This window comes from Drosophila hydei, unplaced genomic scaffold (genome assembly GCF_003285905.1).
Source record: "Drosophila hydei strain 15085-1641.00,03,60 unplaced genomic scaffold, DhydRS2 tig00000333-arrow-arrow-pilon, whole genome shotgun sequence".
Classification (NCBI taxonomy): domain Eukaryota; kingdom Metazoa; phylum Arthropoda; class Insecta; order Diptera; family Drosophilidae; genus Drosophila; species Drosophila hydei.
Window position 1 is genome coordinate 394,261 of NW_022045711.1, and position 25,598 is coordinate 419,858.

The 25,598-nt window shown below is 41.2% G+C and overlaps 1 protein-coding gene across 12 annotated transcripts in view; it reads right to left on the reverse strand.

Annotated features, from left to right (window-relative positions):
- The window catches only part of LOC111602433 (probable Ras GTPase-activating protein), a 58,513-nt gene that overhangs the window by 10,280 nt on the left and 22,635 nt on the right, over positions 1-25,598 (reverse strand). For 4 of the 12 annotated variants that reach the window (XM_023319488.2, XM_023319482.2, XM_023319486.2 and 1 more), the window contains one exon: positions 6,595-6,666. The exons of 4 other annotated variants lie outside the window; for them this stretch is intronic. In XM_023319488.2, coding sequence (XP_023175256.2) covers positions 6,595-6,666 — 72 coding nt within the window. Of the gene's footprint in view, positions 1-1,863; positions 3,903-6,594; positions 6,667-9,853; positions 10,335-25,598 lie in introns of those variants that run through there. 4 more of the 12 variants (XM_023319485.2, XM_023319480.2, XM_023319479.2 and 1 more) reach the window with 2 other exon arrangements.

Consider the following 25,598-nt stretch of genomic DNA (forward strand, 5'->3'; position numbering starts at 1 on the left):
TTCGACCGTGCCCAATGCGCGCTCTCTCTGGTTTCTTAGTTCTCTCTCTAGCTCTCTCTTTATTTTAGCTACGCTCTCAGTCCACTCAATGTTCCAACTGCTAGTTCACAGCCTAAACTGGTTTTCGGTGCGGGTGTCAGTGTGCGTGTGTGTGAATCATAATAAAAGCAGCGAAAAAAAAAAACAAAGCACAAAAGAAACAACAAAAACAGCGGCGACGCGCAATGAAATTGAAATTGTAGCCAAAACCCGAAAGAAAAATATTAAACACCGAATGCTGGACGAAAGACGGAACAATAGAGTGTATGAATGGACTAAATACATACATAAATAAGTACGTGTTAAGGCTTGTATGTGTGCCACACGTGCCTGTGTGAGTGTATTTACGCAGAACATTAGCATAATCGAACCAATATACTCGATGGCTTTTAGATTCCAATTTGCAAATAATATTTGATTAATTCTTGTGTCTTCTAACAGTCCTCCAAGTCAAATGATAAGAAAGTCTAAAAGATAAGTTTGTTTGGCATTTATCGATAAGTTATGTTCATGTTCTATATACACATAGCTATCGATATATGTCATCAAATCAATTGTAATGCAGTTTCAAGTAAATCCTAAAGTTGGAAAACTATCTAGAATTATTCTATCTAGAATTATTTTAAATACTGACATGTATGTATTTCCCTTTTACATACATACTAACAAATTATACGATCGTGATTGTATAACAATTTGAAAGTAATAAACATAATCAACATAATTGAAATGGAATTTGTTCATGGTGAAATGATTATGTATTTTTATGTGTCTGTGTGTTGAGAGTGTAGGGGAAGTACAATTGTAGCTAGTACAAAAAAAGAGTTCATAAAATATATATTTTTGTATGCTGTCAGCCAGTTGACGCCCATTGTGCGACGCTTCGCTGCCTTCTCAGGGCCAACGCCATCAAAATAGGCAACAATTGAGCCAAACAATTGGACTACTACCACACTACCACTACCACTGCAACTATACACACACACAGACACACATATATACAACTACATATGCATAGATTCCACAAAGAAACGACGTACGATTGAACATTGAAGACAACAACAACAATAACATCAAGAAACGAGAGAAAACACTCGCCAAGTGTAAATAAAAAAGTAGCAAAGGTAACGCTAAAGAACAGGAAGGCTTAAAAAGGTGTAGTGGGGGAGGGGGCACGGCTGGCACACTGTAAAATGTGTGAAGTACATCGATAGTCGAACACACGCACACACACGCACACACATACAAAAACTGTGAATTGGAAGTCTGGAAGCATGGAAATGTTATTGGACATGAATTGGGGAGGGGGCAAAGGAACGAAATCGTGTTCTCTTATCTTATCATGCTTTGTCTTTCTTTCGCAGAAAAGCAACGGCGATCAATGCGCACGATCGGAAGGGAACGAAACAAAAACGGTCTAACTGAGTGAGTCGAGTATAAAATGGAGAGACGACAAAGTAGGCGACCCTGGCCGTGAGGCGCATATCAACCACTAAATAAAATAGGGGGAAACATTACAATAGGGGGCGAGAGCATGCCCAGGGTCCGAGGTAGGGGTATCGATTGATCAAGGGTTCGTAATATTAACAGTAACAGGAAGTGAGAAACTAACGAGCCGTGCCGAGCGTGTTCAAACAACACACGGGCAGAGAGCGAGAGAGAGCAAGGGAGGGACAGAGAAGGGGCGTCCAGTAGAGTATTCCATGTGGAAGAGTTCCAATCTGCACTGTACTTTTCGTGATCAAAAATATATATGTAAGTACGTAGGGGCTGCTCCGCTACTATGTTAATGCTCTTTGTAGGGTATCAGGGCTGTCGACCTACCAGAATGATGTCCCGCATCATCGTCTGCCGCTGCTGCTGCATTGCCCTGCTGCTCCGACACCGATTGGGAGGCTTCTGTCTCAGTTGCTGCCACAATTGAGGTGTTGGTCGTCGAGTACAGGTGGAGATCCTTCAGCATGAAACGCTCGCAGATGAGCCGCTCGCAGTGATCGGTCTGGAAGTAGGCGCTTAGCTCGTCCAAGCCCAGCGGGCAGACGTCGTAGCTCAGGTAGAAGTGCTTGCCCCAGCTGCCCGTGTCGCTGGCGCAGCTGCTCGACGCCGACAGCGCTGTGCCGTGCGCCATGCCGTGATGCTGCTGCAGCGACTGATGCGCCGATGACGACGCTGCGCCGGCGCCTGCTCCACCACTTCCAATCGTTTTCAGCAGCGAATTGCTGCGCGACAATTTTGTGGAGTGAGCGCGGCGTATGAAGCTGAGCGACTTTTTTGGCGGTGAAGTGATGGGCGTTGGCGGAGGTGTGGCGTCCACTGTTAGCTTGGGCGTCGATTTCAGTAGGAACAGATTCTTAGGCGGAAAGCTGTGCGTTAAAATGGACGCAGCTGAGGCGCTGCTCTGCAACTTGTAGGGCGTTGTGGAACTAGAAACGGAACCACAGCCGGAGCCAGCGCAGTTGTTGCTGCTGCCGCCAAACAGCTGACGTTGCGGCAATGTTTGATGCTGTGGTTGCTGCTGCTGTTGTTTGTTATTGTTGTTGTTGTTGTTGTAATAGTGCGCTGTGTCATCCAGCGCGGCCGCCTCGCGCAGTGCAACTGACGGCGAAAGGTTCTGCGGCAACGTTTTTGCCTTAGCGCGCAGCGTGATTAACGTTGTTGTTGTTTTTGCAGTTGTCGTTCCAGCTGCTGCTGCTGATGATGACGTCGTTGCCAGACTGCGCTCCACACTGGGCAACGGCACAGCCAAAATGTTTGTGCGCGAACGCGACTTCATTAGCTTAATGGGCGTTGAGGTGTTTGTCTGCATGCGGCTTATCTCTGAGTCATCGTCGTCGACAACGGCGACGGAGCCTACGGCAGCGACGTCGGCGGCCGCTGACGATTGACGCGAGTGTGCGGGTGAGAGCGAGAGCGCCTGCTGTTTGGGCGGCGTTGCCATCACAATGTCGTTATCTTCATTAAAATGAGTGCGTGGCGCACACCTGGCGCCATCTGGCGGCATATTACCTAAAGGCTCAACGCTGCCGCTGCTATCGTCAGCGCCGCTGCCACTGCCGCTGCCATTAAGGCTGATCACATTCAGCACAATACCATAGCGCTTGAGCTTGGCGTTGGACGCTGGCGTCGTTGTAGATGCTCCTGATGTAGTTGCAGACTTTAATAATTGTTGGCGCTGGCGCTGCTGCAGCTGCGGCTGATCCTCGTCATCAGAATCTGAATACTGAGCAGCGACGTCGCTGCCGCTAATGCTCCAATTAAAGCCGCAAGGCGGTGACATTTTGCTGCCGCCGCTGCTGCTGCTGCTACCGTTAGATTTACGCTCAGCCGCTTTAACTGCGTTGCCTTTTTTCCAGCTGTTGCTGCTCAAACTAGAGCTGCTGCCGCCGTGTGGCGCTAGATGGCGCTGTTGCTGCTGAACGTCAACGTTGTCGTCGTCCTCGATGACCAACGGTACGTAGAAGGTGGAGCGTCGACGTTGTGTTTTCTCCTCTTGCGTTGGCGTTGAAGCTGCGACGCTGTCTGTGCTCTCAGCGCTATTTCTAGTTGTTGTTGTTGTTGTCGTTGTTGTGCTGCTGGCGTCGCTATGCGCCTGCAACATTTTGCGCGTTTATTTTAATTGTTATTCCTGCTGCTGATGCGCTTAGGCGCCGAACTCATCATTGCTCTCTCTCTCTCTCGCTCTATGTCTGTCTCTTTCTCTCACACATACACGCACACAGCGCGGACAACTGGAAGAGAGCACAGTGTGCAGGTATTTCTATATGTATGTGTGTGAGCGTAAGTGCCTGAGCTCTATGTTTGTGAGATTTTCTTCTTCTTCAACTGTGTGTTTGTCTGTTTGTTGTGGCTTCTTAGACTACTACTGCTACTGCAATTTGCTGACAAGCAGTTTTTTCTTTTTGTTTTTCCTTTATGCTTTTTGCTCGATTTTGTTTTTATTGTTGTCGCTGGTGTCGCTTGGTTTATAAAAATTATGCGCTCAAGTGCATTTCCGCGTTTGTGAGCGAACGTTTTATTTTATTTTTTCTGCTTTCTTACAGTTTTTTCACGCGTCGTTGTCGCCAGTTGTTGTTGTAGTTGCTTGCTGTTATTTTATCGCGACTTTGCATCACATTCGCTGCGTTTCGTTGCATGCAACGCAGCTCATAAAGACTTTGTTGTACGCCTCTATATAAGTATCTGTGAGTGTGTTTTACTATATGCATACACACACACAAGCACTTAACTAGTTGTTTCGATTTCAAACAAATTTCATGAAAACAAAAACTTGTCAACAAAAAAATTATTTTAACCACGATTAAAATAATTTGCTTAAAAAAAAAATGTACGCACGCACAGAGTGAAATTAGTGGAACAGTGCTAAAGCATCACGACAAACGGAAGATACATTGTAAGTTGGAAATTAAACCGCAAACGCGACACACAAAACAACAAAAAAAAAACACAAAACAGAAAAACGCATTGGAAGGCGTCGTCGTCGTCGTCGTCGTCTTCCCGCTTCGCTACCACTCAATGACGCGCCTTTCTCACAACTGACGCTGCCGCCGACGCAGCCGTTGCTACAGCAGCGGCTTGGCCACGATAAAAATGTGAGAGAAACAAAGTAAGAGAGCAAGAGAGCGATCAACGTTAACGCTGATCACTTAAAAGCAGGGCTGGAAAATAACAAAACAGCCAGCCAATTGGTTGTTTATGTTGTGTATATGTACGTAAAATTTTTATTTAATTTTTTATTTGTATTATAAGCAAATAAAATAGTGTTTATAAATACGGTAAACATTGAATATTGAACTGCTCGGCAATCAACATCGAAGTGCATAATTTTTATTAACCTATGGTAGAAATAAAAAGCAAAGTGAGATGATACTTCACAATTTGCACCGTTGCCCAGCCCTGTTCGGTTCAAGTAAGAGAGTGCTCAGTGTAGCCAAACGCCGAATAGACACAGTGCTGCCCATGCGCGTTGACAAAGCCACCGAATTCGACACAAAACAGCAGCGCGAGCGAGATAGCGCGATAAAGTGCAAGGCGTATGAGAGAGCTGTCACGACTCAGTCATGCGAACACACAAATGCACTGCAATTAAGAATTTGGCTCTACATATTAACAATTGCAATATGAATTTAAACACATATCTTTATGTATCACATATCTATACTAAAGTTAATTGAAATTAATATCGCTTGAACGAAGTGGAATGATGAATGTTTATTCAATTTAGAAACCTTTCCAAAAAATGTATATTTACATCTTTATTACCAGAATTGACTGAGCTAATCAATTTTCTATATTACAGCGAAATAAATTATAATAAATTATACAAGGATTGTGACAAAGACCTCCCGTGGATTGGGACCTATTGTACTGACAAATTTCTCGTGTATTTCGATCTTATCTTTACATTTTGCATGCATGTTTGTACGTGTCTGTGACAAGTCGTATATGTATATAATAGTCAAAGACATGATCAAACATGTTTTCCAATGATACGCATGTACCAAATGGTATCTGCATACCTGCATGCGTTATAGAAGCATATCCATTCTTACATACACACATATATTTATAGATATACATACATATCTATCAAGGATACAAAGGCAATATGCCCGATTGTCTTAAGCGCAGCGCAGCGTATTGTAAGAAACCAAATTGAAAGGAAAACAACAGCAGCAGCAACAACAACTGTAGAGAGCACAAGTGGAAGAAGAATGTAAGGGGAGAAGTAGACAGCGAAACGAGACGCAGGCATAAGCCATAAGGCAAAAGTGCGCGAGCGGCAATGTGGCTCGTAATTGAACGTAATTGAGCGCAGGTACACACACAAACACACTCTTATCCAATATGTTTGTGTGTGTGTTGGGAACATACTTGGACACACAGACAGCGCATAATAAGCAAATTAGAGGCGTACATTTTCAAACCCACCCCATGCCTCTCTTACTTCTGCTCTCTCACTCTCGCTCAATAGCAGCAGTTGGCTGCTTAACGGAAGTGCGTGACTTTTGTATTTTACGTGTATGCGACACGTTCGGCCCTTGTTTGCCTTTATCCTCGGCACCTCTAGCGGAACTGTGCGACTTATTTATGAAGCTTGGAATTAGCCATTTCCATTTCCATTTGCATTCCCTTATTCATTTGTGTTTGTGTTACACATGCGTATGTCAACGGCACAACGAACTGTTAATGCGGGTCCAACTAATATTACAGTTTCTTTGCTCCCGTCCACTGCACACACAACATAACCAGCCGCAAAGTATGCAATGCTAAACAGTTACGCAAGCGCCGCAAAGTATGCAAAGTACGAGTCGCGCTTAGAGATGGGCGCGTGACGCGTAATTTGGGCACGGTTACGAATTGTATTGTGCACATTAAATTGGATTGAGTTTACTTTTAAAATTATAGTTGTAATGCTACCGATAAAAACGAATTTACTATCGATATTTCCTATATTCATGCTTAACCTTAAGCTGTTAACGTTATATGTATATATATTATATCGAACTTATCAATTTATTTATCTTCTCGTTGAAGACTACCCCAAACAACGTTTACCTTCATTTAATGACGTATCGTTTAGTGCCGTATCAAAGTGTATGCGGGGCAATGTCTTCGACTTGTACTCACCTGCAAACAAAGAAAGAGGGAGAGAATGAAGGTTAAAAATATTGTCGAGAACATTATCAATAGTGTACGTCTAGATAAGGGGTCTTTAGTTAACGGTAATTATGCATTGTGAGCCGTAGCGATAAACCGACCCATTTACATGGTTTGACCTTTCGCTTTGGCTCCAACTTGCGGGGCAGTGTCAACTTGTTATGAATTCATTTCAATTAATATGCAAAATATGAATAGCCAGAGCCAGCGGCAACACCAACAACAACCATAAATGCGCCAATTCAGCGCCAAGCGCAATTTATGTGCATACACAAATGTGTCGTCAAATGACAAAGACGCCTCGCACAGTTACAGACACAGCAACAGACACAGCAACAGATACAGCCACAGATACAGCCCCAGATACAGATACATTTACACAAAAGATACGCGCATTCAGTAGCAGCAGCTGTCAAAGCTGTCAGGGGCCAAAGGGTGCGAGGGGTGCGGCACGTGTGTGAATGCGCACTGGCGTGGCCTTCGCTTAGAAAGTCGTCGTCTCCATGACAATCCCTTCTAGCCCCCCTCCCCTCTTACTTCCAATGGAGTTGCTTTCCATTGAGAGCAGTCTCTGACGTAGAGATCAAACAGCATAGAAAGCATTTGACTTGCTCGACTAACAGTTGCCCTGTACTCAATATTAACCTAGCAAATCTGATCAAAGAACTGTTGCAGCTGACTGGAAAGCGACGCTTTCCGATTCCAGTCATGTTCCAGTGAATAGCTCTTCTCGGAATTATCGGATTGGAATCAAAAAGTTACTGGAATAAAATAAAAAAGAGTTACCTATATAAATAAGTTGCCTATGATTAGAGCACACAGTTTATAGGGTATTTGTGTAGTCATCAACATGTGTTGTTTCGCCCGAAGGAAGTGCCGACTATAAACTGCGCATTTAAGGAGGGTTCAGGCAGCTCTAAAGCTGAGAATCATTCAATGATTCAACCAATTCTCTACATTCATTGACTGCACTCAGTTCTTAAGAATATTACAGACTGCCCTCTCTCCCCTCCCCTTCCCATCTCTCTCTCCACGTCCCTCTGTGATAAAATTTGTTCACTTGTCTTGAATTCCATTTCAATGGAAACTCGACTCATTCCATTTCATATCATTTCGTATCGTTTCAGTTCTTTTGTCTAATTGCTGCTTAATGTTCGTTCGGCTTTGCTAGCGGATCTAGCCCATACAGGTTTCGCGTATTAGAACGGATTATGTGCCTCGAATGTTGCACGGTCAGCGTTACGGCAGTTACCGTTAACCAACATCGATTAACGTTAGGGCAGCAGAGTGCAGCAACAGCAGCAGCAGCAGCAGCGCATTTCTTAATTTGCCGCATTTCGCTGCCATTTCGTTCCCTTTCTACTGTCAATTCGCCTCTATTATTCGCACTCGCGCATAAACTGTAAATTCTGCGGAGCCGCACACTAATGACATCAAAGCAAATGCCTAGACCCACCCGTGTTCAGCCCGCCTCCCTTACAGTTTCAGTAGCCGATGATGTCATTGGCATCATGGAGTGCGTATCATCAAATATGATACATTAACGAACCCACTTTGTCAAGTTATATAGTTCACATTCTCATTCTAATTCCCGTTTTCATTCTGGTTCGCATTCTCATTCTCATTATTATTCTCATTCTCATTCTAATTACCATTCTGTTTCTCATTTGCATTTGTTTTTTATGATCAGAAGTGTACGCAGAGTGCGAACACACATAAATACATATATATTTTGATATTGCATCTATAAATGCTTTTATCTAACGATTACCAAGCTAGGCTAGGCTCGGCTAGAGTATCTATATATGCTACATATGAATGAAGATGTTAATGATAAACATAGAAAGTAGTTGCATAGCTAAGTGTTAAGCGAATCAACCATATTATTCACTCAGGCACCCCAAATTATGCATATTCAAATATAAATATTTTCGTTTTCATATGTTATAGCAGTAGGACTATGCATTGACTCTGAAACTCCATGCGTAACAGTGGAAAATGGGTGGAAAGCGATAGTAGTCAATATTTTAATAGCCCGAACTGAAATTGGGATAACATATTTTTTTTAAATATTCGATTTAGAAGTGGATATATCACATATCGCATATCATATATCGTATATCGTATATCGTGTATCGTATATCGAATATCGTACACCGTATCTCGAATATCGTGTATCGGATGTCTTCCATCGTATATCATATATCGTATATAGTAAATCGTTTGCCGTAAATCGAATATCATATATCGTATATCGTGCATCGTATATCGAATATCGTACACCGTATCTCGAATATCGTGTATCGCATATCGTATGTCGTATATCATATATCGTATATCATATATCGTATATATCGTATATATCGTATGTCGTAAATCGAATATGGTTCAGCAGTTCATGAATGTTCAAACGAACATTTTGTTCATGAACAACACGAAGAGCTCAACTCAGACATTTTCTTAATGAACATTCGAACAACTTCATAATAAAATATGTCCTTCATGAACAAGATAGATCGTTCATTGAATCGTTCAATATGCATACTTGTTCTGTTCAATAAGTAGTCCAATCGAACTAGTTACGCTTTAATATATCTATAATAATATAATAATATATAATCTATATATGTATTCATCATACTTGATTCTCCATAATATATTTACAACTAATACTGATTAAGCTATACATATAGTTAATATACTAGATATATTATATGTATATATAATTTATCTTTTTCTGTACTCTACTCAATATATATAAGGATATATATGAAGGAGAATCCAAGTAGTTCTCTCTCTAGTCTATAATGAAGCAATATATATATAATATACCTATAATATACCTCTATAATATACCTTAAACCCATCAGTATCAGTATAAACTCCAATACTAGTCCAATATATCTGATATAGTAGACTCTCTTTAGTATATCTATGAGTAATACTCAACTATTCATATTCCAATTCTATCAGGATTTTCTTGGATTCTCCTTTTATATGAATAATGGCTAAGCATATATACTGAATATATATATCTATATCCATGGAGCATACCAGATTCCCTATAGCACTACTATTGATAAACTTATGTAGCTAGCATAGATCTGTATATTCATATATCTATTGAACCCCCATTGCCCTTAGATGGACTACTTACTCCTGCCGGCTGCTTCGAGCGCTGCTGCTGCGGGCAGCATTCCGCTGCCCAACTGCAGCTGATCCTGCTGCTGCTGCTGCTGTTGTTGTTGTTGTAGCAGTTGTTGTTGCAGCTGTTGCTGGTGTTGTTGCAGTTGTAGCTGCTGCAGCTCGCAGTGCACCTCGTGTACGGGCGGCGTTGGCGCATCGTCGCGTTCGCCACGCAAACAGGAGGCGAGGCCACGCCCACGCGGCATTGTGCTGCGCCGCAAGGGCTGCTCCATGGCAACGACGCGACACTGCGCCGACGACGACGTCGACTGCAGTTGCGACTGCGCTGTCGGCGTGCGCGGCATTGAATGCATTTTGCGCTGTGCTTCCAGCTGTTGTTGTTCCTGCTGCTGCTGCTGTTGCAGTCGCTGCTTGCCGCGCTGCTGCTGCGTCGCTGTTGCCGACTGCAGCTGCGCGTCGTCGTTGACGGTGCGCAGTGCACCGCAGTTCATGCTTCTTCTTCTTCTACTACTGCTGCTGCTGCTTCTTCCTCTGCTTGCTTAGGGTTTCTTTCTTTCTGTTTTGCCTTTTTAGACTTGGTATTTTTGGTATTTTTTTGGTATTTGAATTGAATTTTCAGTTGCCTTTGTTAATGAGAATATTTGTATTTGGTTTGCGTTGCGTTTTGTTCGTCTGTTTGCCTTAGCCCTGGCATGATTCTCATCCACTTGCTCTGTAAATTGTAACGGGACACTCGTTGCGTTAATCCTTGAGTGCGCCCAGCGAGTAGCATAACGAGTAACTGCTTAAACTCTGCTGAGCGTTGCTTGAGTCCTTAAGAACGAATAGCGATTAGCGAGTGGCGGCGAGTTAAGAATAGCGAGTGACGAGTAACGATTGAACTAACTCCACGAACACGAGTAGCTAGTTGTGAGTAACGAGTGACGAGTAGCGAGTAACGAGTAATGAGTGACAAGCAACGGGTTGAGAAGAATGTTAAGTTTCTTCTAATTACGGTTTCCTTGCTTAAAACTAAGTAACTTGTGGCGAGTAATCAACAGTAACGAGTAGCTGCAGCGAGTGCTGTGTGGAAAGTTAATGCTGTCACACAAGCAATCATAACATAACAAACGTGACTATAGTCAGCGAGAGACGATTCACACGTAACGAGTGGCAACTAGCGAGTACCGAGTAGAGAGTAGCGAGTAAGACACGAAGAAAAAAACATTGAAATGTCGCTTGGTTGTTGATATGAGAGCGAGCGTCGCACGACTAATCACCCACCGAGTGGCTAGAGCTGACTGTATGACTGACTGACTAACTAACTAACTTGGCAAAAGCTGACGCCCTAACATGCCGGCTGCGGCGCCAGCGTCGGCGGTTTCGCTTGCCTGCGTCGACAATTAAGATTTATGGTCATGGCGTGCTGGCTGCCCTAAAGTTTTGACCCTGACTGCTCCCGACCCACTCGCGGTCGCAGTCGCAGTCGCAGTCTTAGCTCTAGGCCCTAGCAACCCCTTTCTTGCCCGCAGTCCACCTTATGACAGCCACCTTTCAGTGTTGTATGTGTGCCCCGCAAATTGTTAACTAATTTTAGTTTTTGTTTGCTTTTTATTGTTAATTCTGTCTCTCTCTCTCTCTCACACTCTCTCTGCTTACACACGCGCGACTGCGCACTTCTGCAAACAAAATTGTTATCGTCATCGTCATCGTCATCGCTGCCGGCCCAAAAATTTCCTTTTAACTTGTACAATTTTACGCTCGTTGGCTCTTGGCGTGAACAAGTTGGAACGAATGGAATGGAAATGAAATGAAACGTCTGTCGTTGTTCCATGCCATGCATGAACGCTACTGTTCGAGCCGTTTTAGCGGCTTATCGATAATTATTGCAATGTTTTCGGCGCTTAAGCTTGGTTGATAAATAGTTTTATGGCGATTTAAGAATTGGTATGTTTTGATATGGTTCGAATCGACATTTTATCGATGAGTAAACACACATTGTGCTGACTAAAAATTTGCATATTTCCGAGAGTGCAAATAGTTGGCTGCTATCATTAAGTTTAGTGCTAGAGCAGAGTTATTATCGATATAAAACATTAAATACCTATCGGTGCGTATACAACATATCAATAGACATCTTTCTGAAGCAGCTGTTTGATTATTCTCGATAAGTTTAGGGCTACAAGAGTTTTTTTTATCGACATCAACCATTTATCGATAGTTCTTATCGATACCTATGCGACATATTAATAAATATGTTTCTAAGGTATATTTTGGATTGTTATCGATACGGCTAGTTTTACCAAAAAGTGTTTTATCGATATCACAAGTTTATCGATATCACAAATTTATCGATATATGCACATACATTAAATACCTATTAGTAAAGTAGCTGTTTAAGTGTAATCGATAACTCTATTAGCACATTAGAGCCGTTTAAAAGTGTTTTATCGATATCACAAGTTTATCGATATCACAAATTTATCGATATATGCACATACATTAAATACCTATTAGTAAAGTAGCTATTTAAGTGTAATCGATAACTCCATTAGCACATTAGAGCCGTTTACACAAGAGCCAACGTTTATCGATCAACAGACATATTTACAGCCCATTTATCGCTAAGAAACTTGTTAATCAATACTAATTTAAGCAATCGATGTCTACACATCAATTTCCTTTAGATAATCACTTGGAGCATAGTGCTTAGCGAGTAAGCTAATTGTGGCTATCGGTTGGCTGCTGTTATCGATAATTATACAGGGAAAGAGAAGGAAAATTATGCATTTATGTTTCTAATTGAAATTCAAAGGCTTTCACGCATAAAAATTATGCGCAGACATTTGAATTCTAGGCCGTTTTTTCTTCTTCTTCGTTTGAGTCTTTCCAGTCGACGTCTGCGGGTTTTTCTCTAACCATTCTTGGTGTTGTTGTTGTTGTTGCTGCTGCTGCTGTGGTTAATGAATTTTCCAAGCCAAGTTGCGTGCGTTTTGCCATGAACACTTTTCCATAAGCATTTTACTCCACGCCTTTTGGCTTCTAGCGCTGCGAGCTGCGTGAGCCCAAAAAGAAAACGGCAAAGCATGAGGTCGCTCTATATAGAGATGGCTATACACACGCACTCATATATATATAAATATATATATATATATATATGTGTATATATTCATATAGTTATGGTTATAGTTATAGCTATAAACATAAATTTCGCCGTCTTACTTTCTCCACAGAGACAAGAGACGCAGCTGTTCTCAAGCGCTGCTGCTGCTGTTGCTGAAGCGTGACGTCGACGTCGTCGCACCTGTAAGCGACTACACACACACACACACACACACACACAGACAGGACTCTCAACTGCTTGCGTGTGTGTGTGCGTGTGAGGAACGGAAGTGCGAGCCAATGGCCAGAAATGGACAGAATTTGATATACGTGCGCATATGGTCATGGGATCAAAGAAACATATGACTGCACAGACAGGCAGCAGCAAGTGTATGTGTGTATGTGTGCGTGCGTGTGTGTGTGTGGAAGAACAAAGCGCCGCAGCGGATGCGCCAAATAAAGCAACCAAGCGATGCGACACGATGCGACGATACGGCAATCATTGCATTTCAGCTCCAGCCAACTTAGTGCTGATTAATGCAACAATATGGCAACACACACACACACACACACACACACACACACACACATGTTAAAGGGGTTGCAGGCGTTGGGGGCTGGCTGTGCACAATTTGGCAGCGCTGCATTTTTGCACGTCGACCGCAACTCCGCTGACGTCACAAATAGTGTTGCGAGGGCAGCTTCTAAAGTAGTTGAGTGAGTTTTCTAGGCTCGTCCGTTGAGTTGTTTGGTTTTGCCATTCAAATTGAAGACTGAAAACATTTTAATATTTACTCAAGGCAATTACTGTGCCCACTGGAAGTATTACATAATGGGAATTAATTTATGTCGAGTTCTTACTTAGTTACATTGTGAAGTATTCCAAGTTGACCTTACGATAAATGTCACCTAAGAAGCTGCTGGAATTGTGAAATCAGATCCAAGACTCATTGGCTTTGAGCCTTAGCTCAGCTGCACAATCTTTAAAGTTAAAGTCGAAGAAGACTTAGGAGCACATTAGAATAGATTTCATAGATCGTAGAGCGCAATCTCATAGCTTTGCATTAACATCACTCGCTTCATTAATAATCCAGTTAAGTGGCTGTCAATAGACGTAACTTCTAATTGTGGATACTGCCTCAGTTAAAGGTAGAATCAAAGAAAGAGTTTCAAGATCTTTCAGATCATTTGGCATTTGTAGTTCACATAGAACTGAACTCCAAATCCTAGCAAAAAGTGAGAGGCTGATCATTTTCGTTAATGTTCTTCTGTTTTTTATTACGCGCATTAAAGCAATATGATAATTGTGAATGCGAACGCGTAAAACCTATTCACAATTACCTCATTATGGCAAATAAGCCGCGTAGCCATAATTCATATGAACGATATACTATATATAATGGGTATATAATGAACGCTGCAACAAGCTCTCATCACGACACGGCACGGCAGAGGCAATTTAAAAAACTGTTGAAAATAAGCTATTTTTACTATTTTCTTGACAGTGAAATACATGAAATTTTATACGAAAATGTTGAGTTTAATTGGCAACAAGATATTGCAATAAGTCAAAGAAAGTTGCCACTTTTTAACGATGTGGCAACACTGTATCGAAACGAGACCTGACTTGGTATAAATTCGTGATTTCATTTGATACACACAACAGATAACAATACTTGCTATTTAAGTAACATTTTGTAAGTGTGGCAACTCTAGGAGAGCGTTGCCACCATTTGCAGATTGTCTTAAGCATTTGCTTTAGCTTCTGCAGCAACTTTCTACTTGCAACAACAATAAATTGTATTTATAATAAATATGTATAAGGTGGCAACGCCTATTTCGAGTTGCCACTTGATGGTGTTGTGATTTAAGACCCAACTAACTGCTGTGTGCATTAAGTAGTCTTAAGTATTTAAGTCTTGGCAACCTTAGTCAGCTGTTAAAAATATAAGCTATGAGACATTATTTAGCTTGCCATAAAGTTAAACGCTTCATATTTTGTCATATGAATAATGAGCTTTGAAAAAAGAGAGTGGCAACCTTGCACACACAAGTGGCAACACACATTCGAGTGGCGCTCTCTGCCAGCATGAGAACAGCGTGAATCACTTTGAGACTTGGCTATGCATAATACGAGCTGGGATTATGAATACAGAAATGCAAGGAACTTCCAGCTTCATGAGATCTTGATCAAGTCAGATATATAGTCTATATTATATATATATCAAGTATCTTGCAGCGAGAGCGACAAGCCCCATCGAAAGTATCGCTGTTTTGCTTTACAGCTAAAGCCAAACTCAGAATCAGAATTATCAGACACTCCCCAATTTAGATACTTCAAATATAAGCTATATATGACATAGCTCCATATCATATATTGTATATATACACTTTTATGAAAATATTTTAATTATAGGGCAGGGTTCAATTAGAGGTTCGATAACTTCCAAAGAATGAATCCTAGTTCCAAGACTTTGCTAATATCATAATCTCTCTCTTTATATATATATATATATATATATATATATATATATATATATATATATATATATATATATATATATATATATATATATATTAACACATATATATACGAATGCTAAATGGGACTACAACTAGATCGGTTTGTTCGCATCTCACGTAGGCGAATCTTAGATCATCATAAGCCTCATTTTATGGCTGTCAAAAATAAAAAAAAAACAATTTGGTTTTTTTTTTTCGACTTTTTCAATGGAGCTTCCCTCGCTGAGGGCCTCGACGCAGTCATTGTCATGCTGCTTCTACTGCCTCGGCTACTGCTGGGTACGTGGGAAACTTTGCCGCATTGTCGCATAGAACAAAAGACGTTGCAGTCGCTGCCAGCGTCGCTGTCGACGTCGCAAACGCAGTCGGCCATATGATGAAGCGTTATGCAAGCCCAGTCACGGGGCACGCCTCTCGCAATTTGTGGGTCTGGGTCTGGGTCTGGGTCTGCTGCTGAAACTGAGACTGCCTCTGGAAGAGCTCGATAGATCCCAGCGAGAGGTCGTTGCCATTGGCGCGGATTGGCAGATCGCTAGATTGGTGGATTGATGAAGATGCGAGATATAAACAAAGCAAGCGGATCACACAGCAAATGATTTCCATTACATATATATATATATACATATATCTTTAACTATATATTTGCACGGTCGGGTAATTGACTTTTGCCGGCGATGATCATCAAAATGGACCACGATGATTGCGGCGATAATTGCGACATACATAGAGCCCAGCCGAGAGACACGCAGTTGAGAAGAATGACAAGAAGAATGTAGAAGGAATTAATTGAAGAAAGACAGAAAGAGAGAGAGAGAGGGAGAGAGAGTGAGAGAGAGAGAGAGAGAGAGTATGTGTGTACAAGTCGAGCTTAAGCGACTGCAAGACATCCTGTAAACAGCAGAAGCAAAGCGAGAGTCCAATGTAATTTATCCATATTAAGTCAATTGTTATCGAAATTGATCGTTAGTAATAATCGAAGAAGGAAAGTTAAGAAATATCGATATGATTTAAATAATACACTGTTATCGATACGTGGAACAATGAGAAAACGTAGAAAGTGATCGACTACAAATAAAATCTAAGCCACAGCTGTATAAAGTACCAACGATAACTTAGAGCAAGCTTGATTTAAATCGATATTCATAGTTATCGATTACTGTCTAAATAAGTTGGATTGTTATTGTTAATTGAAAGTAGAGGGTTTCTTTTATTAAGTAACAATAAAAGGTATCCAATAGCTAATAGTTAACATGTTGAGAGTAATCGATAAGTTCGATATGACATTGGAGCAAGGCTGAGATTCGTCGATAGTTGCAAGTACACTCAAAGCTAGCATGTTGTAGTTAAACAGCAATGTGATTTGTTAGCACTTAGGGCTGTTGTTATATTGAAAAAGCTCGATCGATATTTATCGATTTTGTTAAGTATTGTGACTCGACTGAACGTGAGACTGTTAACAGGGTAGAGAAACGAATCAGAATAGGTAAACAGATAAATGGCAAAAAAGCAGGCGGCAATGGGTGGGCGTAAAGAGAGAGAGGGAGATGGAGAGGGAGGAGGAGTACGGGGCAGGGCAGACAAGGCAGATAGCCATAAACGTGTTGCCTTTTGTGTGATTCATTCAGAACAATGCAAAGCCAGAAAACGACAACAACAACAAAAGACAGACAAACAACAATCAACGCAGAACGTTAACTGAAAAACTAAGCAGTGCGAGGAAATCCGAGGGGAGGGAGAGGGGAGCGGGGAGCAAGGCGGGCTTGGAGGCTCATTGTTGTGGTCGTTGATCGCTTGTTGGCCACAGCCAAATTAAATTAACAACTACAAAATTAACAACGACGACAACAACAACAACAACAAGAGAGTCAAGACAGCAAATGACAAAAAAAAGTGAAAATTGTTGTTTATTGTAGTTCGTCCGGTTGGTAATTTCGACGGATATTTGCGGTTCTTTTTATTATTATTATTTGGGGACAGTCCATTTATAGCCGGAGAGAGACGGCTCTGAAATTCTTCAATTGTTTGCCGTGAATTTCAATGGGCCTAAGCCGAAAATGTTGTGCCAAAAAAAACTAAAACTTGAGAAGGCGAAGATCATGCGCGATCAGCATGGAAATGGCTAACAAAACAGGCTTAAAACATTTGGCAATTGCACTCGAAGCTGAACCCAATCGGAGAAGCCAAGTCCGTTTTCCTTTGGTCAGTTCTATTTCCAAATCTGAACTTGCTTTGCTCTATCTGTGTGCTCTATAATCTGAGCCCTTGGTTAAACTGTGTGTAAAAGGCAGCAGGAGGCTGGACATAAAGTATATATACTCTTGAGCAGGACGAGACCCTGTGCGTCTGTCCATCTGTCTGGCTGTGCGTATATTGCACGCTGCGATTTCAGAACCTACGAGAGCTAAAGACATTCTTAACAAACGAGTTATTTGATGTGAAAGCAAACATTTTTATGAGCTTCTGCTAGATACAAGCTGAGGAATACGCAGTTCGAACACCGTTCAGGGTGTTTCCCAGTCGAGCACTCCCACTAGAACTTTCTTATTTGTTTTATATAGTTTATGCTAAAGTTAATGTGAACCGGTTTGTTGGCATGCTTCATATGCGCTTCGACAAGTTGTGGCTTAGTTTTAATATTTAAGACCAAGATTGATAGGTTTGATAGATAAGATATCAATAATATATGTTCCATTTAAATATATTTAAATATATATTTAAATATATATTAAAATATATTTAAGTATATATTTAAATATATTTAAATATATTTACTATCTGTTACAATTGATTTTCAGCTAACTTTCTATTTTGCAATTTTTGTAAACTCAAGTGACTCGAGGTCACGTATTTGTTGATTATTTCTAATCAGCAGTAACAAGGTATAAACAAGCAAGCACACACACATACATACACACACACATATACACACATACACACACACACACACACATACATACATACATACACACACACACACATACATACACACACACACACACACACATACATACACACACACACACACACGCAGAGTATTTGTCTAGCTTCTTCTCGGCTCTGACATGCGCGTCATCATTGCCTTTGGCTGAGCTATAACCACTTGAGAATTCTAAGTTGGCCGATTGCTTCTTATGTAGATATATTCTCGATAAGATTAGCTTGCTTGGGAGTATTTCAGAGCTGCACGCATAGAAAGTGTTTCGGTCATTGTATTTGGCTTCCGATTTAGATTAGCTACAAATTGATTCATTTACAGTTATAAATATAAAGGCCAACGCTTAAGTAAAGTCTATATAAATATATTGCGCTCAACCTTCTAATGCCCGAGTTTTCTTCAGTTACTAATTAGTTTCTTCAGCTGTTCTAATTGAAGCGAAATAGGCCAATCCCTTAAGCCATAAGCAAAAACCTACGAGCATAAATTAATTAAATTTTGGGAATTTCCCTTTTGTATGTTAATCAAACTCGCCCAATATTTCCTTTCACTCTCTTAGAACTGACTTCATTGCTCATGCTCACACTCAATTTTGGGAGCTTCTCTCTGTGTCTTCCTCTAGCAAAACTCTACTCAGAGAAGATTCTCATTCGCCTTTGACTTCGCAGCGATATTCCGTTGCCTGGCCAAAGTCTTCAGATCAATTAACTCAGCCTTATTATCACTACTGCAATTGCGACTCGAAGTGGAGCTGGGATGGATGGAGCTGAAGCTGGAGCCACGCTCTTCATTCAACACTGGCCAACGCAGCTTTTCACACGCTGCAGGCAAAAGAATGAAGCCAACTGGGCTAAGGGGAGGAATGAGAGTTGACTTTACTTCAGTTTAGTTTAGTTTAGTTTAGTTAACTCGGTTGGCGGCCTTTTTGTCTGGCTCCGCTTTGATGGGGCTGTCGTAAGTAGCTTCAGCTAGTTAGCAAAAGGTGCGCGAAATGAAGGGGGCGGCAGGAGGGGCAGGGCTAGGAGGAAGCGTTGCTAATTTTGCGGGCTCTTTTAGGTCTGGCAGCGTTTGCATATTATGTAAATTATTTTTGCAGGGGCAAAAAACTTCAGCTACAGCAGAGCAGGAGGGGAGAAGCGGCCGCGGGGTCTAGTTAGGTATCTTCCGAGACTTTGGGCCCAAGTAGCGCCCAACGGGGCCTCAGATGTTGAAATGGGCACATAAAGCAATTTAACTGTTTAATGCTACCTCTCTCCGTCTCGCTCCCTCCCGCTGTCTGGCTGCCTTGAAAGGGAGCACAGCTAAGGCGTGGGCTAGAGGGGGCTACGAAGGGGCTGGGAACATTATGTTTTAATGGCAGAATTGTGTGAACTTATTGTTGTTGTTGTTGCTGCTGCCAGTTGTTGCCGTTGTTGTTGCTAGTTGCCCAGTTTGGTTGTTTACGCGATTATTTTCCTTATTTTTATATTCGTTTCTTTTTTTCGGCGTTTTTTTGCTATATTTATCTGATTTCTCAGCATTGTGTGGGCGCTGGTAGGCGTGGCATAGGCTAGTGGCAGTGCTAGTGCGTCGCCGCTTCGACGTACAAATCGAAATTTTTATTTTTGGAAATGATTTCAAACGCATCTCAAGGTGTGATAAACATTCGTGTAAACAAATCAAATCAAATTCGAACCGCGCAGAGAGAAAAGTGGCCCTGGGCCTTGCTCCAGCAACAAGTAACTGCGATGACACCCCCAACGCCTGTCCCGCCTCAAATTGCCTGAGGCTAGCTCCAGCTAGCCGCTGGGCTTAGTGTAAACAATGGCAAAACATTGAAAATGTTTACAGATGCAACAGCTCTGCTCGCGGACACGTTGCACGCTTGTATCCGAAAGGAGCTACAGTCAGACCTAACTAGAGCGACTCAACTTGCTGGCCTGCTATATGTCAATTCTTAAGCCTAAAGCCAACTTTGGCTGTAGCTGTGCCTGCCCAAGGCTCCATAGGTGAGGGCTCTATAAACGACTGTCACCGTCACTCGATTTGATCTTGATCTGTGGATAGACAGCAGTAAGCAAGCAGCTCACAGCCTTTGTCTAATGGCCATTGGCCAAACTGCTCTTCCAGAGCGATGAAGCAACAACTACTATAAGCGAATCAGGCACTAGTTATCTATATATGCATATAAATATATAGAGAGATATTGCTTATATATCTTTCAAGTGAAAGATCTTAAAGTATCTTCGCACTTGTGCGCAGTCCTAGGGCTAAGTCGGATTAAAAATAGATGCGAAATAGTCGTAAATAATTGCACAAGTACTTGCACACATATCTTGATGCATGTGTGTGTGTGTGTGTGTGTGTCTGTGTGTGTGTGTTTATATATCCATTATATAATTGGCTAGCTCAAATTGGAAGTGGAAACAATTGCCATATGTAGATCGACTGCTCGACGGGACCAAAAGACGCTGCTGCTGACGATAATGATGACGACGATGATGATGATGATGATGATGATGATGATGATGATGATGATGATGATGATGATGATGACGATGACGACATCGAGCAGTTTTGTGTTTTTTTTGTGCAAAGTGCGAACGAGCAATTTACATGCACACAGATACATAGATACGAGTATCTCATGGATACAGATACAGCCGACTGACTGACAGATATTTATGACATATGAATTACTGTATGCGACGCCGTTAATTGTTGTCGTCGTCGTCGTCATTGTTGTTGTTGTTGTTTCATTTATGCTCAATTGAATGGCCAGCAAACAGCTTCAAAGCCAACGGATACAACTGCAAAAAATTTGCCTATGAAAAAAAAAAACGAGATAAAAAAAACTGCAAGCAACTTTGAGATACATTTGTATCTACAGAAGCGCTGCGCGCACTATGCACCTGCGGGCGGCTGGCACTTGGAGGCGGCTATGTCACCAGCCTCAGCGACTCACTAAGCTAACAACAAAAAGTGGGCGTGGCCATAGTAGACAAGGCAGCGAAGACAAGCGTCGCCAACTGTAATGCAATTTAATTTCGACTTGAACTATTTGTGCATAAAACTTAAGGCAGAGAGTGAAAGAGAGAGAGAGAGGGAGAGAGAGAGAGTGAGAGAGAGAGAGAGAGAGAGAGAGAGAGAGAGAGAGAGAGAGAGATTGAGCTACGGCAGGCAGCTTAGCAGCGCGACAAAAAACGCCAGCAAATGTCGCGTTTGTTTTTGTTGCTTTTTTCTATTTTTTTTCTATTTTTTGACTGCCAATTTCACCCGCACAACGAGCGAGAAATGGACAAACGCAACAATAACAATACAATGGCATTCATCATCGTCAACAGACAATGGCAGCTCCCACCCAGCACTGCCCCCAGCCACCCCACCAAGCGCCCACCCCCAGTGCCCTCTCACGCAACGGCTAACAAAGGGAGCGCCCTATTGTTTCTATTGGCGTTTGCTTTTCAGGAAAAATGATGTGGTTAGAGTATAAATGGATCACAACGACTTCAACCTGAAGGTAACCGAACGACTTATTGGCCAATGATTCATTAATTTGACTGGAAGAAATGCAAATGGATTAGAGAAACTTCTTGGAAATTAACCCAAAGGCTCATAAGATAGGCTAGCGAACATTCTATAAGAGCTGCAAGTACTGCCAGAGATTGTACTCAAGAGAGGGTTTCTGTATGAGACCAAACGAATACTCTTTAAGAAGATCTTGTGCTGCGAGAGCTTATCAAAGGAGGCAAAATTAATCTATAAGCGGAACAGTACTCGATAAAAGGATATGAGACCAAATGAATACTCTATAAGGAGAGAGAGTTCTGCAAGATGGGCTACATAGGGCTAAGGGAATACTTTATAAAGAGGGAATACTTTATAAGAGTATAAATACACTGCATTTGCTACAAGCGCTTATACAAAATAGGCTTGACTTGCCAGACTCGCTGAATACTCTATAAAAAGTGCACGTAAAACTAACAAAATCAGAAATATTCTATAAAGAGTTCAGAGTTAGGGTATTATACAAAGTCGGCGAATGGAGAAACTTTACATCTTTACGGTTTTCTTGCTGCGGTTGCCATTTTCTTCTTCTTCTTTCTTATTGTTGTCTACGAGACGTAGCGCTCTCATGGAGGTTGGGCAGAGAGAGAGAGGTGAGAGGGAAGAGGGCATGGCTTCAGCTGCTGCACTAGTGCATTTGATTAATGCATTTAAAATACACACGTATTTTCAATTATTTTTATTTATTTATTTATTTTTTTTTTTTCAAAATAGAAAGTTTGCAACGCGCAGCCTCAGCAACAACAACAACAACAACAACAACAAGAAGCGAATGCATAAAATGCGTATTTATGCAGTTTTATATATATAAATAAATTTATATATATTTAGATTCTCGCTTTTGCTGTTGTTGTTGTTGTTGTTATAAATAAAATGTGGGTCATGTGCATCAAATTAATTAATTGGTGTCAATTGGCGGCATTTGCAGCGCGCGTTTTTAAGCTTTTGCCCTCTCTTTCTCTCGCTGTCTGTCTCTTTCTCTTTCTCTACTGTCGCTTCGCTTTCTTTAAGCGGTTTTTGGCTGCTAACTTGGCCAAATGTGGCTGACATAGTTTGCCATTACAGTTGCTATTCTGATTTCCATATAAATACCCCCCTCCCTCTACGCCTCCCCCGCCCACTCGCTGCCCCCTTTGCTACCTTTGGCACAGTGTCACAAAAGCTAATCCGGATGCGCTTATAGCCGTAAACGGTTAACTAACAACAACAACAACAACAACAACACACGTTGACTTTCCGGTGACTGTTGGCCACCTTTTGGGCGCTTAGACTGCCACGCCTCAATTCCCATGCCACGCTACGCCTTCAAGAATGGTGTCAAGCGCTCATTTCCCTAATTCAGTTTTACATTTTCTTTTAGTTTTGCTTTTGCTCATTCTTTGACACAGTCGACGCGGTTATAAACGCGCTCGAAACGCGCCGCGTGCGTTTGTAGGCGTTTTTATTTTCTTTTCTTTTTTGATACGTTTTCGAATTTTCCTTTGTAGAAAAATATTTTGTTCCGTTTGCCTTTGCTAAATTTATAGCCCAGTTGAGGTTGAAGATGATGATCTATGCGAGTGTGTGTATGTGTGTGTGTGTGTGTGTTGTAGTTGTAGCTGTTGCCCAGTTTTCGCGTTTTATTTTTTTGCCTCAGTTTTTGGGGTCTGTACGTTGCGAGTCGCAGGTTTATTTGTTTTTGTTGCTTTTGTAGTTTGTTTGTTGTTTGCATTTTATTTTTAGAACATTTCATTTCGCATTCGCAACGCGCCGCCGCGCGCATAGTTTTACAAAATATTTTCCAATGGACTACAACATTCTGCGATTTTTCTTCTTCTCGCTTCTCTTTTTTTCGCACAGCAAAAAGTTTTCATTCACTCACACAAAAAAAACATGTTCACAAACATTTTGTGTTATGGAAATTCGTTTCAACTTGTCAAAAAAAACCAAAAATGTTGCGGGCGTCTTTGCTGGATGCCAACGGAAAACACAAACAAAACTACTAACAATAAAAACAAAAGAATAAAACATAAACACGTAGACAGCACAGCCGCCACTCAGCTGTGAATCGAGCGCAACGACTAAAATTCAAATAACAAATATGAAAAATAAAAAAAAAACACAAATCATACTAGAAATTAATTGAAAAAAAAACTATACGGCAAGTGCCGTGCCGTAAGAACGCACCGAAGCGAGAGCTGACGAACCGAGCACCGAACTCAACCGCCTGCGCCGGAAGCTTAAAGTGGACTGAAACGAATCGAACCGAACCGAAACGCAGCAACAACCAACGGCAGCGTCAAAGCTGGCCATAAGACACAGTGGGCCTTAGCTGGCGAAAATTAAGAAACAAAAGTGAAAAGTCGCCGTTTGGTTTTATACCATTTGTATGCTAATATGTAATATTAATATATAAAGCATTATGTATATTTAATTTATAATAATTAACTTTTTTATTAATATATATAAATATATACATATATATAGTTGCATATATTTATTTATTTAATATATGTATTTTCATTTTTAATATTGAAATTACAAGTCAACAGCATATTTTCAGTTCATACATTATTACTATGACAGAAGGCAAATAGGCACGAAAGCAAGAAAGAATTCTAAGCAAAAGAGAAAAATCTTTACATACTTTTTACATAAAAGATACTCTAATATTACTACAAAATTTATATATCAAGCGTTTTCGCACACTTTTTTGTCAATACCTCATAAAAGTTTGACCCACAGTACGCTGCAAGTCAATGAAATGAAACGCAACGGAAATGAGACGGTCTCTGACTAAGGCGCTGTCTGTCGCTCTTTCGTTCGCTCACACTCTTTCTCTCTGTCGTTCTGTGTTCTTGGAACAGTTTGGCAGTCGAAACGAAGCTGCGAACGGCGGAACACACGAAGCGTTGCAAGTGTTCGATGTTGTTGTTGTTGACCATTGCAGCGCTTTGTTTACATTTGCAGTGTGAAATAGAAGAGGAAGCAGCAGTAGAAGCAAAGGAAGAAGAAGAAGCAGCAGTGGAGCTAATCGCTGCAGTTTTTTTCTATTTTAATTGCATTTTAGTTTTGGTGTCGAGCAGCGACGCCTGCGCAGTCTCCGCTTCAGCGGCTATTTAGCTTTGAATTGGCCAAGCGGCAGCCTTGATACGCAGCCATTAACAACATAAAACATAAATAAAAAGCAACAACAACACGCACAACGGCCAAAGCAACTAATAATTGAGTAAATAAATGAGTTTGTATGCGAAGCTTAACAAGGAAAACATTGTAAGCGGCATTGGCAACAGCGGATTGCCAAATAACAACGATAACGATAACGATTACGATAAATATATATTGAGGTTAACATTTAACTAGGCAAACCCCGAGCTATTTACACATAGAATTCGAGTATTTAGATTTTTAATGGTTCTTTTTTACAAGCCATCAATTTGTGGCGTTCCGGATTTAATGGCGAAAACACGCAACAACTATCAAATTTTATATACATATCATATATATATACAGTAGGGAGCAAAAGTGTTTCCATAGTTGACACTTTCAACTTTGTGAGTCGATAATTTGTAAACGAATGAAGCAAATCAAAAAAACTTTTTTTTCCAATAATATGTATTTAATTCTTAACAAATTGCCGTATATAACAAAAACAAAAAATAATCAGTAAAATATTCAAACGAAGAAAACT